This window comes from Lissotriton helveticus, chromosome 1_1 (assembly GCF_964261635.1).
Source record: "Lissotriton helveticus chromosome 1_1, aLisHel1.1, whole genome shotgun sequence".
In the NCBI taxonomy this organism is placed as follows: Eukaryota; Metazoa; Chordata; class Amphibia; order Caudata; family Salamandridae; genus Lissotriton; species Lissotriton helveticus.
Genome location: NC_136057.1, coordinates 1665897133 through 1665910974, shown reverse-complemented (window position 1 = coordinate 1665910974; position 13842 = coordinate 1665897133). Strand labels below are relative to the sequence as shown.

At 41.9% G+C, this 13842-nt stretch overlaps 1 protein-coding gene across 1 annotated transcript in view; it reads right to left on the bottom strand.

Annotated features, from left to right (window-relative positions):
* Nucleotides 1-13842, bottom strand: part of DIP2B (DIP2 acetate--CoA ligase B (putative)) — an 805292-nt gene that overhangs the window by 305984 nt on the left and 485466 nt on the right. The window contains exons 17-19 of the mRNA XM_078688921.1: nucleotides 12359-12473; nucleotides 2722-2861; nucleotides 869-1005 (exon numbers count right to left, since the gene is read on the bottom strand). Coding sequence (XP_078545047.1) covers nucleotides 869-1005; nucleotides 2722-2861; nucleotides 12359-12473 — 392 coding nt within the window. The remainder of the gene's footprint in view (nucleotides 1-868; nucleotides 1006-2721; nucleotides 2862-12358; nucleotides 12474-13842) is intronic.

Below are 13842 nucleotides of genomic sequence, written 5' to 3'. Positions count from 1 at the left end.
TAATGCCCTAACCTTCTATAGTCTCTGAAATTTTAAAGTACTTTTCTGTCTGGACATGTCCAACGTAACACATATCAATAGAAGAATATTTGCCACAGTCAGGTTTGTCATGTAAACACTGGTGGTCAAAACCTAGTTAAAAAAAAAGCAACTTTCTGGTTGTGTATTCCTGTCCAAGGGGTTTGTCATACCCACAGCCGAAAATGTTGTGAAGATGCAAGAATCCACCATCAGCCCAAACAAGGGGACAACAATGCTCCACCACTACAGGGAAGTCAAATACAACATCTGTACCCTGTGAGAACTATAATGTAGATATAGGTTTCAACGCTGAAACACTTACAACACCAGAGGCACTAAGAACATCTCTAACCTTATAGTTCTCAAAAGCCCTAGGTCTTGTAAGTGTTCCATCTTGATGACGCCTCTCCTCCTTTGAGTGCTGAGGCAATGCTAAAAAGCTGGCAAAGCAATTGGTTGGCCAACGTGGAAGGGAGTCACAACTTTTAGTAGGAAGGCCATCCTAAAACTCAGTACCATGTTGTCCCTAAAGAAGGCAGTGCAGGGCAATTGGACCAAACACTCTTGCAGTTCACTTACACAGCAGGACGACATGCTAGGAACCTATATTTTCTGGCTGGCTTAATCTACAAACAAATACACACACAGTGGAGAAAACTTCCAATTAGAGTATTTGCAAAAAACAACCTTTATTGAGGGATTCTTTTTTATATACAAAGCTTGACTTCGCTTCAGCGTAAAACCTCCCTCACTTCTACTTAAGTAACACTAGCCACCTGAATGTGAGCAGAGACAATCATTCCTTGTCGAAAAACACTGGACAAATTATCTATCAAACAATATTTACCTCAAAAGTGCTTTTTGACACACCAGCTAGACCATAATACATCATGCCTCCAGTTTTGGAACTAACACAGATTTCTCCAATCTCGTCTGTTTTGCAGAGCTGGGGTGCACCTTCAGGCTTCACAATGCACATCACTCCTGGACAAAAAGAATACAATACATTCAGATATTACAGAAAAAAATGAGATGCTAAGGTTTAAAAAAGAAAATATTGTAAAATTATTATATTTAAATTAACACCCAAACATAATTTCATTTCACATAGTAGCCAATGTTTTGAGGACAGTTGAAAACTATCCAATAATTTGTTCCAGGTCATTATGGATTAATTTATTATTTACAAAGCACACTTCTTATACAAGGCTCCGTAGAACTGATGGGTCAAGAAAGAGGTAGAGAGAAGTGAAAAAAAACAAAAGAACAATACAATAAACAAATATATCTGCAGCAAGCATGGATGTGCCTAAAGAGTTAGGGTGGTAATTACCGCTTAAAGAGTTAGGGTGACCTCTAGAAAAAGTCACATCTGCTCTAGCAGTGTTGGATTTGCTAAAGGTGTGTCAAGAAATGTTCACAACGTTTCCATTGATGGCTGGGCATGCCAAAACCTAAAGTTCATTCCTCGTGACATCCTGACAAAACATGGTGCAGCACTCAATGACAACAGTTTGGCAATTTCTTTTTCTTAAATGTCCTGTCAGGGTAAGAGAGGCTGGTAATGAGCAGCCATATACTGAACTGAATGTATAGTTTATGTATGGCATTCTTAAAGAAAATGTGCAGCTAACTCAGACTGGTCAGAATTGGCAAGCTGGCATTAATCAATAGGGATGAAAAAAGGAATTAACAGTCGTGCAGCAGCCAGTGCTTCGCAAGAACCTACTCGAGGAGACCCCAACACCCCCACACATTTAGGCTTAAATCACAGATCCTATGCAGCAATTGTGGCACATAGGTTGGGGTTGAATATAGACCGTCATACGTCAAATGGGAAGGTCAGGTTATTATGAAGCATTTGTTTTATTTCCCAACTTCAACTTATTTCCAGCAACTTCCTCCATCCTCTAATTCATACAGTATTTCAAGAGTTTGGGTTTTACTGAGTTCAGCCTAAGATGATGGGAAATAAGTTGATGTATCCTACTCACATAGAAGGAGTAATGGCCACAGTTATTTTCAATTAGAAGAATTTTCCCCCAAAGTTTGAGTTAACAGTCAAAAGAATATTTTTTGTATAAAAGTAATCCTTGCTCCCCATGAGAATTTATTTTAGGAGAATAATAAAAAACATTTTCATTTTGAAATATAAATGTTTCTATAATGAGACTTACTTTCTTTGCACCCAGAAGCGGCCTCTTAATACATGGCAGCAGGGAAAGCCGAGCACCATCCATTTGGCACAAGGCAGCTGCTCCCACTGGCCTGCACATATTAACACAGCAGGATGGGTGGAAGCAGAAGGCTAGCTGTAAAGTTCCAGTGTTTATCGTTATCTGCTGTGCTTCATTATCAGAATATACGGCCCAATTTTCTAAATGCATTATATATATCCAACATCATGCTTCCCATTCTTCTTCTTCATTAGAGGATAATGTAAAATATCAAAAAAGGAAGCAACATTATCTCTATTATTTGAAAACAGTTGGGATTCGGCCCATGATTACCAAACTGGTATACAAAACATACACCCGTCATATTCAGCACCTTTCATTAATCTTGGCAAAATGATTGGTTACTCCTTACAAAGATGAGCAAATCTCTATGCATGGTTGATTGTCTCACACCGAAAAAACAGTGGCACTACCTTAACGATCATAGTATAAAGATGTCACAACAAAAATATTCTTCTCTTACCGCCTGGCATCACATGTCCCACATCTTGTACAGTCAGAGCAGAGTTCTTGTCTTCGGTGTTGACACGGATCACTCCAAAACTGAGACCGTTCATAGACAGAATGGCTCTGCCGGGCAGTGATGCACCTGGAACTCCAGGCCTGCAAAATGAATAAATACCTAACTTACAAAAACTGCTGCTTCATGCAAGCCAGTTCCCCTTTTCCCTCTTTATCGATAAAACAAACACACAGTTGCTCTCAACAGATGCCCATCCTTTTTCTGAGGATGCACACCTTTTTGGGTAATAGCTTAATGTTCAGCGTCCACAGACTACAGGTCTTTAATTGTAATAATAATTCTTTCCACATGGAAACATTGGTCTGAAACATGGTTGGAAGAGGTCACAATAGAAAACACTGCCACCAACAAAATCTCCTGCAACATGTTGAATTTAACAGACTTGTTTCAAGTAATTTTAGTAGCTCATTTGTACTGTTTTTCATGTAATCAGGTGTAAAACGTTTAGCCTACTTTCAACAGTCACGGGGCTCAGCTCAAACATCTGGAAAAGTGTAGGACAGAATTCCCTCTAGCTAGGGTGACCACACTTTGAAACCCAAAAACAAAGACATTCTACAAACATTGAAGTTCACTACAATTTTGCATCGACTATGGGGCACGGAATGACTTAATTAACAGCCCTCACAAACACAGAGAATGTGGCACTAAGGGGAATTAAATGCAACTTAAAGAAAACAATATTTTCTGTGTCAACTAAACTGCTTTTTGCAAGTGGCTGCTAACTAATTCCGCACTGCAACAAATGAAAACCTTCCTTCCTCTGTGTTCAGTTTGCCCTCTCTGAAAACTAGAACATTTAATAGAATTTGCTAGGACAAGTGCTGAAAAACCTGGATTGTCACAGTGTATGGAAGGGTTTCTTTTTATCCGTCACCCCAAGTTGTTTGGACTGAAGCTGCTGGTTTTTCAACTCTGTAGTGCACTGGGCCCTGCTGTCCAGGTCCCAGTGCTTGTGCTCTGACCCTCAAAGTACGTGAACAATCGGCTAACACCTGATTGACTCCTTAGCATACTTTTAAGTCTCTGGTATATGGTACAAGAGGCACCCAGGGCTAGTAATTTAAATGGCACTATTAGACTGCAGCAGTTAACTGTGCCACCACTGCTGTGACAATGTGAAAATGCGACTCTAGATCTGTCACTGCAGCCTTGTCAAGCACCTTTAAAGCTGCCAACTCAACATCGCAAACAAACCCCTTGGCCAGATTAAAACCTTCCTTTTTAGGTCTCGCCCTGGAATTCGCATCCGAAGGATGCGTCCAGGGACGGAGACTTAAAGCTGCCCGATGCCGGGGAATGAGGGACAAAAAACTGTCACGAGCTTTAGCAGGCGGATTTGGCTGCGCGAACGCGCACGTTCCGTCCTGCGCCGTGCACTTCCCTCCCATACTCCCAGCAAGTCAGGCTAACGCGCATGCATGCACACGCATTTACACTTACACGCAGGCACCCAGACAGGCAACCCCCCACAGTCACACACACACACGCATACACACAGACTCCAAGACACATACACACACACGCACGCACGCTCACACACATACACAGCCCGCCGCCGCACGCGTGCACACACATGCCCCCCCCAACAAGGCGAAGCCCCACTCACCGGCTTCCTCGGCTCTCACCGGCAGCAGGACTCTTCCTTCCTTCTTCGGCACCGGGGCGCAGGTTAGGCTCCTGCCTGCTCCGGTGCTCAAAACAATCGCGGCTCTTCCGTGGGAGGCGGGGTAGGCTCCCGCCCTCCTACTTCCTGTTTCCGGTTGTCCCGCCCGGCCTGCCTGACTTCCTGGTCGCAGGCCGGCGGCGGACTGCAGCACGCGCCATGCTTGTTCCAAGGAGAGGCCGGCGGCTTGAGCAGGGGGATGGGCAGTTTGGTGTTTGCGTGGTATAGGAAGGTGAGAGCCCAGCAGGAGGACGACAACTTGGAGTTTGTTCTCATTTCATTATATTTAATTACACCCCACACTTACCACGTACTGGCGCCCCTTGCACTCACATGCCACCTCTACACTCGCACATTAAGCGCGCATAGCCTCCCCCCTCCCAAGTTGAGGACACCCACGCTCACTTTAGTGCCTGGATGTAGGTTTTTCGGCGGGGATACGGAGGGTGGGTGAGGGTTTTCAGTGGGTTTATGTGTTGCAATAGCAGTCTGTTACGGTGTGCCTAACCCCCTGTAATAATGTCACATTATTGAATGTGAGAACATCAGATATCTCATTTACTTGTTCTTGTAAGCAGGAAATTAAACACTGTGCCATCCTGAAATGTAAGTTCCTCGATTGTGAGTATTTGGTGCTTTTTGATGTTTATCACCATGGCAGTGCTTGTTGTATTCACATGCAGCTTGTTACAACTCGCTTGCTGACTGATCTATTCCCTTTGCGAAACGCTGCAGAGAAGGCAATCGGTCTAACTTCCATTTAAGAACCTGGTGGTAAAGGGCGGTCATGTGGGATAGCAGACTAACAGCAGCGAATGGCATTGTCGATCCTTCTCGATCCCGGGTCCAAGAAATTCACGGAGCACAAGTTCTCGGTCTCGTGAGTGGGTTGATAGACGGATAATGAATGCCATCTGTGTGAGCTGCTACATTCAGGCGGGGTGCGTTAATCCTGTGGGGGGTGCCTGTGTTCGCGCCCCCGCCCCCACACTCCTCTTCTGCCCCCACTCTCCGGAACGCAGCCCCCAGGCCGCCAGACTTGTGTAAAAGCAGAAAGTCTGTCCAAGTCACAAGTGCGTAGCGCACGTGGCAGCCATTTACTGACACTGCCAGCAGGATAGTTCGGTGGGTTCGTGTGCCTGCCGCACAAGGTTTGCCTCGCCAGAGGAAGCTTTCATCCTCCCCAGGTTGATACATTCCGAGCTGCTGTGCCGTGTAATATTAACCCTGCCGTAACCACAGATCATCAGACACAACCCACCCGTGAAATTGCTCAGTGGGTTGAGGCACTGCTGCATGTCTGCAGTAAAAAAAAGTGGTTCCCTTGTTTGGCACCGCGGATAGCCAGTAGTAATCTGTATTCATGGTACAGTACGGCATTTGGCATTAATTTAATGCCATGATAAATTGCAACTCTTCATTTCTGAGCTGATTACCACAAGTGTGAATGAGCACTGATTTTAAATGACAGCTGCTGTTGTACTAAGGTTTACATATTTTGTATGTTTATTATTCGTTAAGTTGCAGTCTACACACAACATTGTTATTGCCTCTAGAGATGGTGAGTGTACTGATTTATAGTCTAGCCTGGATCATAAGGGTCAGGTATACAGGATCTAATGTACTCGACCAAAGTGCTTGCCATCCCTGCCCCATGGAAAATAAACCCTTCCACCTGATAAAAACCCAACATGGTTTGTCCCATATACATTATAGCATACAAGGCTCTTTAAAAAAAATAAATATATATATATATTATATACACCTTTACAAAAAACAAATACAATATAATGCAGTTTTACCTTTTATGGGTTTTGTTTTCTAGACTGTTGAATTTTTACTGCGCACAAGCTGTGGCAGTCGGGACCTATATGAAATAACTTCTGATGAATGCACACAAATATGTATGAATTCTTAAGTTTTATAAAACGTTATGTTACCACTGTCAGTTCTTCCGTAGAGTCCAGTGCAGTCAGTCAGTGGTATCATTTCAGGATTAGCTTTTTTGCAAGTGTCAGTTTTTCATACACAGTAACTTTCCTCAAAATCGAGGCAGGTGTTACACTTGATTTGTTGTGTGTCGAAAGCCTCAGATACGTATAAATTGACATTCTAGCCAATCACAATGCATTGCCGATGATCCAGTATGCAATAGTGTTTAATATTGCTTTTCATTTACAGATGACTGCATTCAATTCTGGAGCAGCAAGTACATTTCCTGATTTTCCTCTATTGTTTATTTCAGCATTCATTTGCACCCCACCCACTCCCCCCGTTACTTTCAGACTTTTCTTTCTTAACCCCTTTAAAGCGTTGTAAATAGACCTCCCCAGTGCTGCGCTGTCCATTGGAACTAGTGCTGAATGGACGTCCAACGGTCGTGCGCAGCACTGGGGAGGTAGTGGCCGTGACGACCGTTGGCCGACGGCAGCAATTAAGGGGTTAAACACTGCAGGTCCTGTCTGGCTTCTCCTTCCTGTTCGTGCTACTGAAGTTCAGATGCAGGATTGGAAGTTTTCTTTGCGTATTTGCATAAATGTGTTTTAAATTGGCTGCTGACTCCTGAAAACATGTAGAACTTCAAATGCCCGTGGGTCTTTTGTCTTTGTGTTACAGCTTACTGGTGGGCGTTTCAGTTGGCTCAGGATTTCAGCCTGATCCAGTGAGTGAAATCTGTAATTGTGGGCATGTGAACTTCTGAGGCCAAAATCAGTTGGTTACATGCTAACATGCAATCCACACCATGCACAGTTACCCCAATACGCGCACACACACAAGCACAAACCCACACGTTCATGCAGTTACATTCATTACTGTTACATATATGACCGCACAAGCACTCACACACATATGAGCTAATTCAGACATGTACAGATATAAAAAAAATAAAGCAAAGACAGACAGATACAAGTGAGTGCAGAGTGACAGTGAGTGCAGAGTGACAGTGAGTGCAGAGTGACAGTGAGTGCAGAGTGCGTGCAGAAACAGTGAGTGCAGAGTGCGTGCAGAAACAGTGAGTGCAGAGTGCGTGCAGAGTAACAGTGAGTGCAGAGTGACAGTGAGTGCAGAGTGACAGTGAGTGCAGGGTGAGTGCAGAGTGAGTGCAGAGTGACAGTGAGTGCAGGGTGAGTGCAGAGTGAGTGCAGAGTGACAGTGAGTGCAGTGACAGTGAGTGCAGAGTGACAGTGAGTGCAGAGTGACAGTGAGTGCAGAGTGACAGTGAGTGCAGAGTGACAGTGAGTGCAGAGTGACAGTGAGTGCAGAGTGACAGTGAGTGCAGAGTGACAGTGAGTGCAGAGTGACAGTGAGTGCAGAGTGCGTGCAGAGTGACAGTGCGTGCAGAGTGACAGTAAGTGCAGAGTGACAGTAAGTGCAGAGTGACAGTAAGTGCAGAGTGCGTACAGAGTGACAGTGAGTGCAGAGTGCGTGCAGAGTGACAGTGAGTGCGAAGTGACAGTGAGTGCAGAGTGACAGTGAGTGCAGAGTGACAGTGAGTGCAGAGTGACAGTGAGTGCAGAGTGACAGTGAGTGCAGAGTGACAGTGAGTGCAGTGAGTGCAGAGTGACAGTGAGTGCAGAGTGACAGTGAGTGCAGAGTGCGTGCGGAGTGACAGTGAGTGCAGAGTGACAGTGAGTGCAGAGTGACAGTGAGTGCAGAGTGACAGTGAGTGCAGAGTGACAGTGAGTGCAGAGTGACAGTGAGTGCAGAGTGACAGTGAGTGCAGAGTGACAGTGAGTGCAGAGTGACAGTGAGTGCAGAGTGACAGTGAGTGCAGAGTGACAGTGAGTGCAGAGTGAGTGCAGAGTGACAGTGAGTGCAGAGTGAGTGCAGAGTGACAGTGAGTGCAGAGTGACAGTGAGTGCAGAGTGACAGTGAGTGCAGAGTGACAGTGAGTGCAGAGTGACAGTGAGTGCAGAGTGACAGTGAGTGCAGAGTGACAGTGAGTACAGTCACTCAGCACCACCACATTATCACTCAGAACCACCACAGCATCACTCAGAACCACCACAGCACCACTCAGCACCACCACAGCATCACTCAGCATCACTTAGCATCACTCAGCACCACCACAGCACCACCACAGCACCACCACAGCACCACCACAGCACCACCACAGCACCACCATAGCACCACCATAGCACCACCATAGCACCACTCAGCACCACCACAGCATCACTCAGCATCACCACAGCCCCATTCAGCACCACCACAGCATCACTCAGCACCACCACAGCACAAATATGTTCTCTCAATGTTTCAAGCTTTATTACAAATGTCACAAAAAGATGTTAATATTTCACTTCTGTTCTTGGATTTCGTTACAATAAAATACACTGAACATAATCTTCACAAAAGTTATTTACAAAAGTTTAAGCTATTGCCATTATAAATTACAATCACTTTTATTAAGTATTAAAAAAAATTAAAAGCCATTGTTATTTGTAATATCAATACATCTAAGTCACGTAAATACAAATGTTGCATTACAAATGCTATAGGTGTCACATTTGCGAAAGTTATAACTATTGGCATTGTAAATGACAAAGCTATTAATTTAGCTATTTTCAAAACCAACACATAAATGAACATTTGGTGAATTACCATTAAAATATTTGACTTTTTTACTAAGATATTATTGTACTCTTTTATGCAAACAAAATTTAGATACTGCATAAATAACTTTAATAAAAAATATTTTATATGTAGCTTTTTATGTAAAAAAAAAACTATAGCACAAAGCAAAAAACAATTGCCATTTACAATGCTAATAGCTCAAACTTAAATAATGCGAGACCTATTGCATTGCACATGCTTGTTAATATGAGTAAGCCACCCTTAGGGAAGGCCTTCGTGGCCCATCAGGCTGTGCTTAGTCTTAAAAAGAAGGGCAAGAGAAAATACAAAATTGCTGTTTTTACTGTAGCAAAGCCGGTGGTCCCATTGGCTTACCTGGAGTTTCATTAGATACCACTTCCTAACTTTCATTTGAACCACCAAATATATTACATCAAGGTATCAAATTAATTGTTACAATAAACCAGACGCGTTGTTGAGATCTCATTTAAGGTAACTTTTAATAGAAAGGTGATTTTATTGATTTTATAAAGTCACCGTGTTGTTATCCATACCTCCGGTATCTCTCCTGACTCCCTGGGGCACGTCTCACCCGACACAACATGTTGATTACCAAGTGGTCACAGATGGCTCAGCTTCATTGGGGCTGCTCCCATTCAGTGAAGCAAATGGCAAACACACATTTGCCTGCCTGTTCCTTTGTGTAGGCAGACAGGCTGGCATCTCCTCTAGAGGGGAAAACCCGTTGGACAACTGGTTTTCGGGGGGGGGGCCCGAAGGGGAGCTTTGGGTTTCATTATGCTGAGTATACCCCAAGGGTGTACCCCAGGTTCCTCACAGGGGAAGAAGGCTTGCACAATCTTGGTTTAGGGTAGGGAGGGGTATCTATTGAATGATTACTTAAAAAAAAAAAAAAAGAGTCAAAGAGAAAAAGTCCAGTACAGAAAAAGATTCCAGACTTATTGAGGACGTTTGCCATGAATTCACATAACATATGAGTTAGGTGTTCGAATAATGGCACTAATTAACTTAGTATTACTGAGATGTTTTAACTATTAGGATAATAAAGGTATTCGGTATTGGAAATTGATGTACACCATGAGATCTAGGAGTCTCCATGAATAACATTTAATGCAATCTACTTGCATAAGTATATGGGACATTGTTCTGTATAGTAACCAACTGGAATGTTTTAATGTTTATCTAGTTGGTTGAATCATGTCCAATCCTGCCTAACAAATGTAATTTTATACAAGTACTGTTCATCATGAAGATCTTCAAGATATAGCGTATCTGTAGATGCTTGCGTTGGTACCTGAAGGAGGCATACATTAAGTATAAGAGTTTATTAATTACTTCTTATCTGAAACCCAACAACATATCTAATGGGACGTGCATCAGACTATGATAATCACAATTCATAAACCAACTGTCACACACTGTACTAATAACTTTCCAAAACATGCATGGAATGGAGGCAGCATTCATACTGCCGATAGTACATGGCAATTTAAATAGCCTTTTAATCCTGTGTTGAGAGTTATCGGTATGTAAGATTCAATAAGACACGGAGTGAATTAAGGTTGTCTGTCAAGATTGAAGACGCACTGATTTACCAAGTCTGTAAAGATTGAGTTAGTGATATAATGGGCAATGTGGTGATGCACGCATGGTGATAGGGGTGTGTATGTAAAACAGAAGGGAGAAAGAGATGCTGGCAAGGTAGTTTGAAGTTATAGCAGGATAAGAATAAGGGGTTTGGACTATTAATTGGTTGCAAAATACTGGGGGCAATTTCCAACCAGTAAAGAATTTTAAGAATGAACCCATGTACAAATAGGTTGGTTATTAAACTTTCGAATCATAGTTGATTGGAATTTGACCTACATCATGAATATTAATGAGGTACGTTGCACAGTAGGAACCACTACAATTGGAGTGAGCTGGGGATAGCAGGCCATCCTGTTTGTGACTATGCTTTAATACCGCAAACTATATATATTTTTTTAATGAAGGCAGTTTTCCTTAAAGGAATCAGGAATGCATCTAAAAACTAAAGTTTAATATTATTTTTTTTAAAGAGTAGGTAGTGGTCTCTTGGACCACCGCCTACTATTCTACTATTCAACAAACCTTTCTTTTTTTTCTTTTTAAGATTTACAAAAGGAAAGTGGTCCAAATGATACATTAGAGAATCCATTCATAGTCTCTTTTCGAACTCTTAAAATGAGATCTGTACATAAGAAAAAGCATTTAAACAGTCACAAATAATGAATTGGAGGGTTTTCCACTGTTCAGATGCTCAGTACGTCTGGACCAAGGTTGTATAAAACTACTAGGGAATTCTAAAAAGTGAGAAGGTACATTAATATGATGCACAATTGTTTTTCTAGTTTGCCATGATTGTTTTGAGATTGAGATGTCTGCTTGTGCGAGGTCTGTCTCTTATGAGGTAAGAATTGTCTAGTAACGATTATGTGAGCTTGAGACAACTTCAACTATGAACCAATATATAAAATCATCTATGCACGGACAAGTGGAACCACTGGGATGAAAATTAGGGAATATGTTCATTGTACAGACACGTTTAAAAAAATTATATGGCATGTAGCCGAGGATCCACTGTGGACGAAGTGATCATAAATAGAAGCACATTGAATGGTGAATCTAGCCCACAAGGTGATCTATTGCTAAAAAGCAAACTGTTAATCCTATAGATTGGTCAATCTAACATACAAGGTAGTCCAATGCCAAAATTGTGGTTATATCTAGAAATAAGTGGAATGGTTGTTATAAAAATTAGGAAATAATTATGAATATATTATACTCTGATTCTTAAACGTCTTAGGCATTTCCTCTGAGGAAGCACAAAAGCACAAAATGCATTGGGATGGCGTACATGCTTACGGTGGAACAATAATTGTGTGATATGATCTAAAGAATTGTGCATGAATCTTCAAATAAACTAATGAAATACCTTTGAAAGTTTTAAAATCTCATTTAAAAGACACAGACGCTTCAAGAGAATTCATAAAAAGTGTTTAAATGCTTTTAATGTAAAGCGATGAAACGAAAAATGAATACCTAAAAGAATTGTGCCAGGCAGCACGAGGGTGCAGTAGGGTTATGTATTAATATGCTTTACACTTGTTTCACCAGTGGCATGTTAAATGAAAGAACGTCTGTGAAATGAACAGTAGGTGGCTGTGTTGGTCATATCAAGGAAAAAAGTAGAACTTAAGTGGAACTTTGTGAAACAAAAATTATTCTAACAATTACTGCCCTCAGCGAAGACACAGCTATTAAGTGGGTGTGGAAGAAGCTTTCATGTAGTACCTGCGAATTGCAACCGTCATGGCTTCTGAAGAGGTGGCACAAGGACAGATCACTTCAGGCTTCAGACCATGAGTCTGGAACAAGCTCAGAAAGGCATCGCAGGAGGACACAGACCCTATAAACAAGAACAAATCTCTTTATAGAGGTCTGCAGCAGATATATTGGACAAATATCACAATTTCACCCTGCAGCATTTTAGAAGGAAAGGTGAAAAGGGGGTCTTTTATTTGGCTGTTTTATACCATGTCATATATTTAGACAGCGATGTTATTTGCTTAACAATTTTTGTATAGTCTAATATTAATACTACAAGCAGTAACTGTCACTTTATGTGCTTTAACAAAACTGTTATCCGTCATATACTTGTCAATTGCTGCTTTGATCAACTTGCCTTTTCCCAACAGTTGAATGCCAAGTGTCAAACTGAAGGGAGTTGCCAGTGAGACAAACTTGTCTTGTTTTCATCCCCTTTTTAAAGGATGTAGAGCCTGTTAGAAATTGCTGGTATGCCACACTATTGGCAGATGGTACTTTGCAGGTACTAATTAACATTAGTATTATATGGGTGTTAACAGCATTAGCTCATATCCCATCTGGCACAGCCCTTTCCCCAGTTATCACTGTTCTTACCTACGTGCCACATAAACTGCATCACCTAAATCGGCTCGCAGGAGCTTATTGACATGTAGTTCACTGGGGAGAATTTATGTTGTGCTGGTCTGGCAATAAAAATAGAACCAGGAAATCTAGATTTTAATACTGGTTTAGCTCTTTACAGCCTCTGTGATTTTAGGAGAATAAATTGCTTCTACCAGAACCTAATTTCAATTAAAGGTACACACATAGAAGTGCTCTGCCACAGGTGGCTATACCAGTATTATTTTGCACGTATGTTAGGTTACGATTTTACCGAAAAAAATTCAATAAATCTAATTTCGAAGTACATTATAAGCCCAAATGTTTGCTCAGCGGAACATTCTCTTAATTTAGTCCTAAATTCTTCCTACCTCCATCTTTTCTGTTTTCCTCGTTTTACACCTTATCTGGAAGCCATCTACTCTATCCACATATCATGGACATCTTAATTTTTCAGCAAAGTGGACATAACTGTGTTCTCTTTCTCAAATAGTTATGACAAAGTTATGTGGTTAAACTCAGTCAAGGTGGTAATTTATGAACGGATTGACTTAGTAACAAACCCAGACTGAACAAAAACACAGTATATCACCAAGAGGTTATTTATTAGCACAAGACTACATACAGCATCCAGCACTAGTAAAAGTTGCCTTTGAAATCAGGGAAAGGATCCTGATGGCAACCAACTTTAGCTAAGGATATTCCTTTTTAACCAATGAGGGATGCTTTGGGGCGTTTTTGCGCTTTTCTGCTAGGCTGATGGTTATTCGTTTAGCACAAAGCAAGCAGCACTCAGGACATTCTTTTCAGATCAGTGTGCCAATGGTCACACTAATCTCAAAATAGGG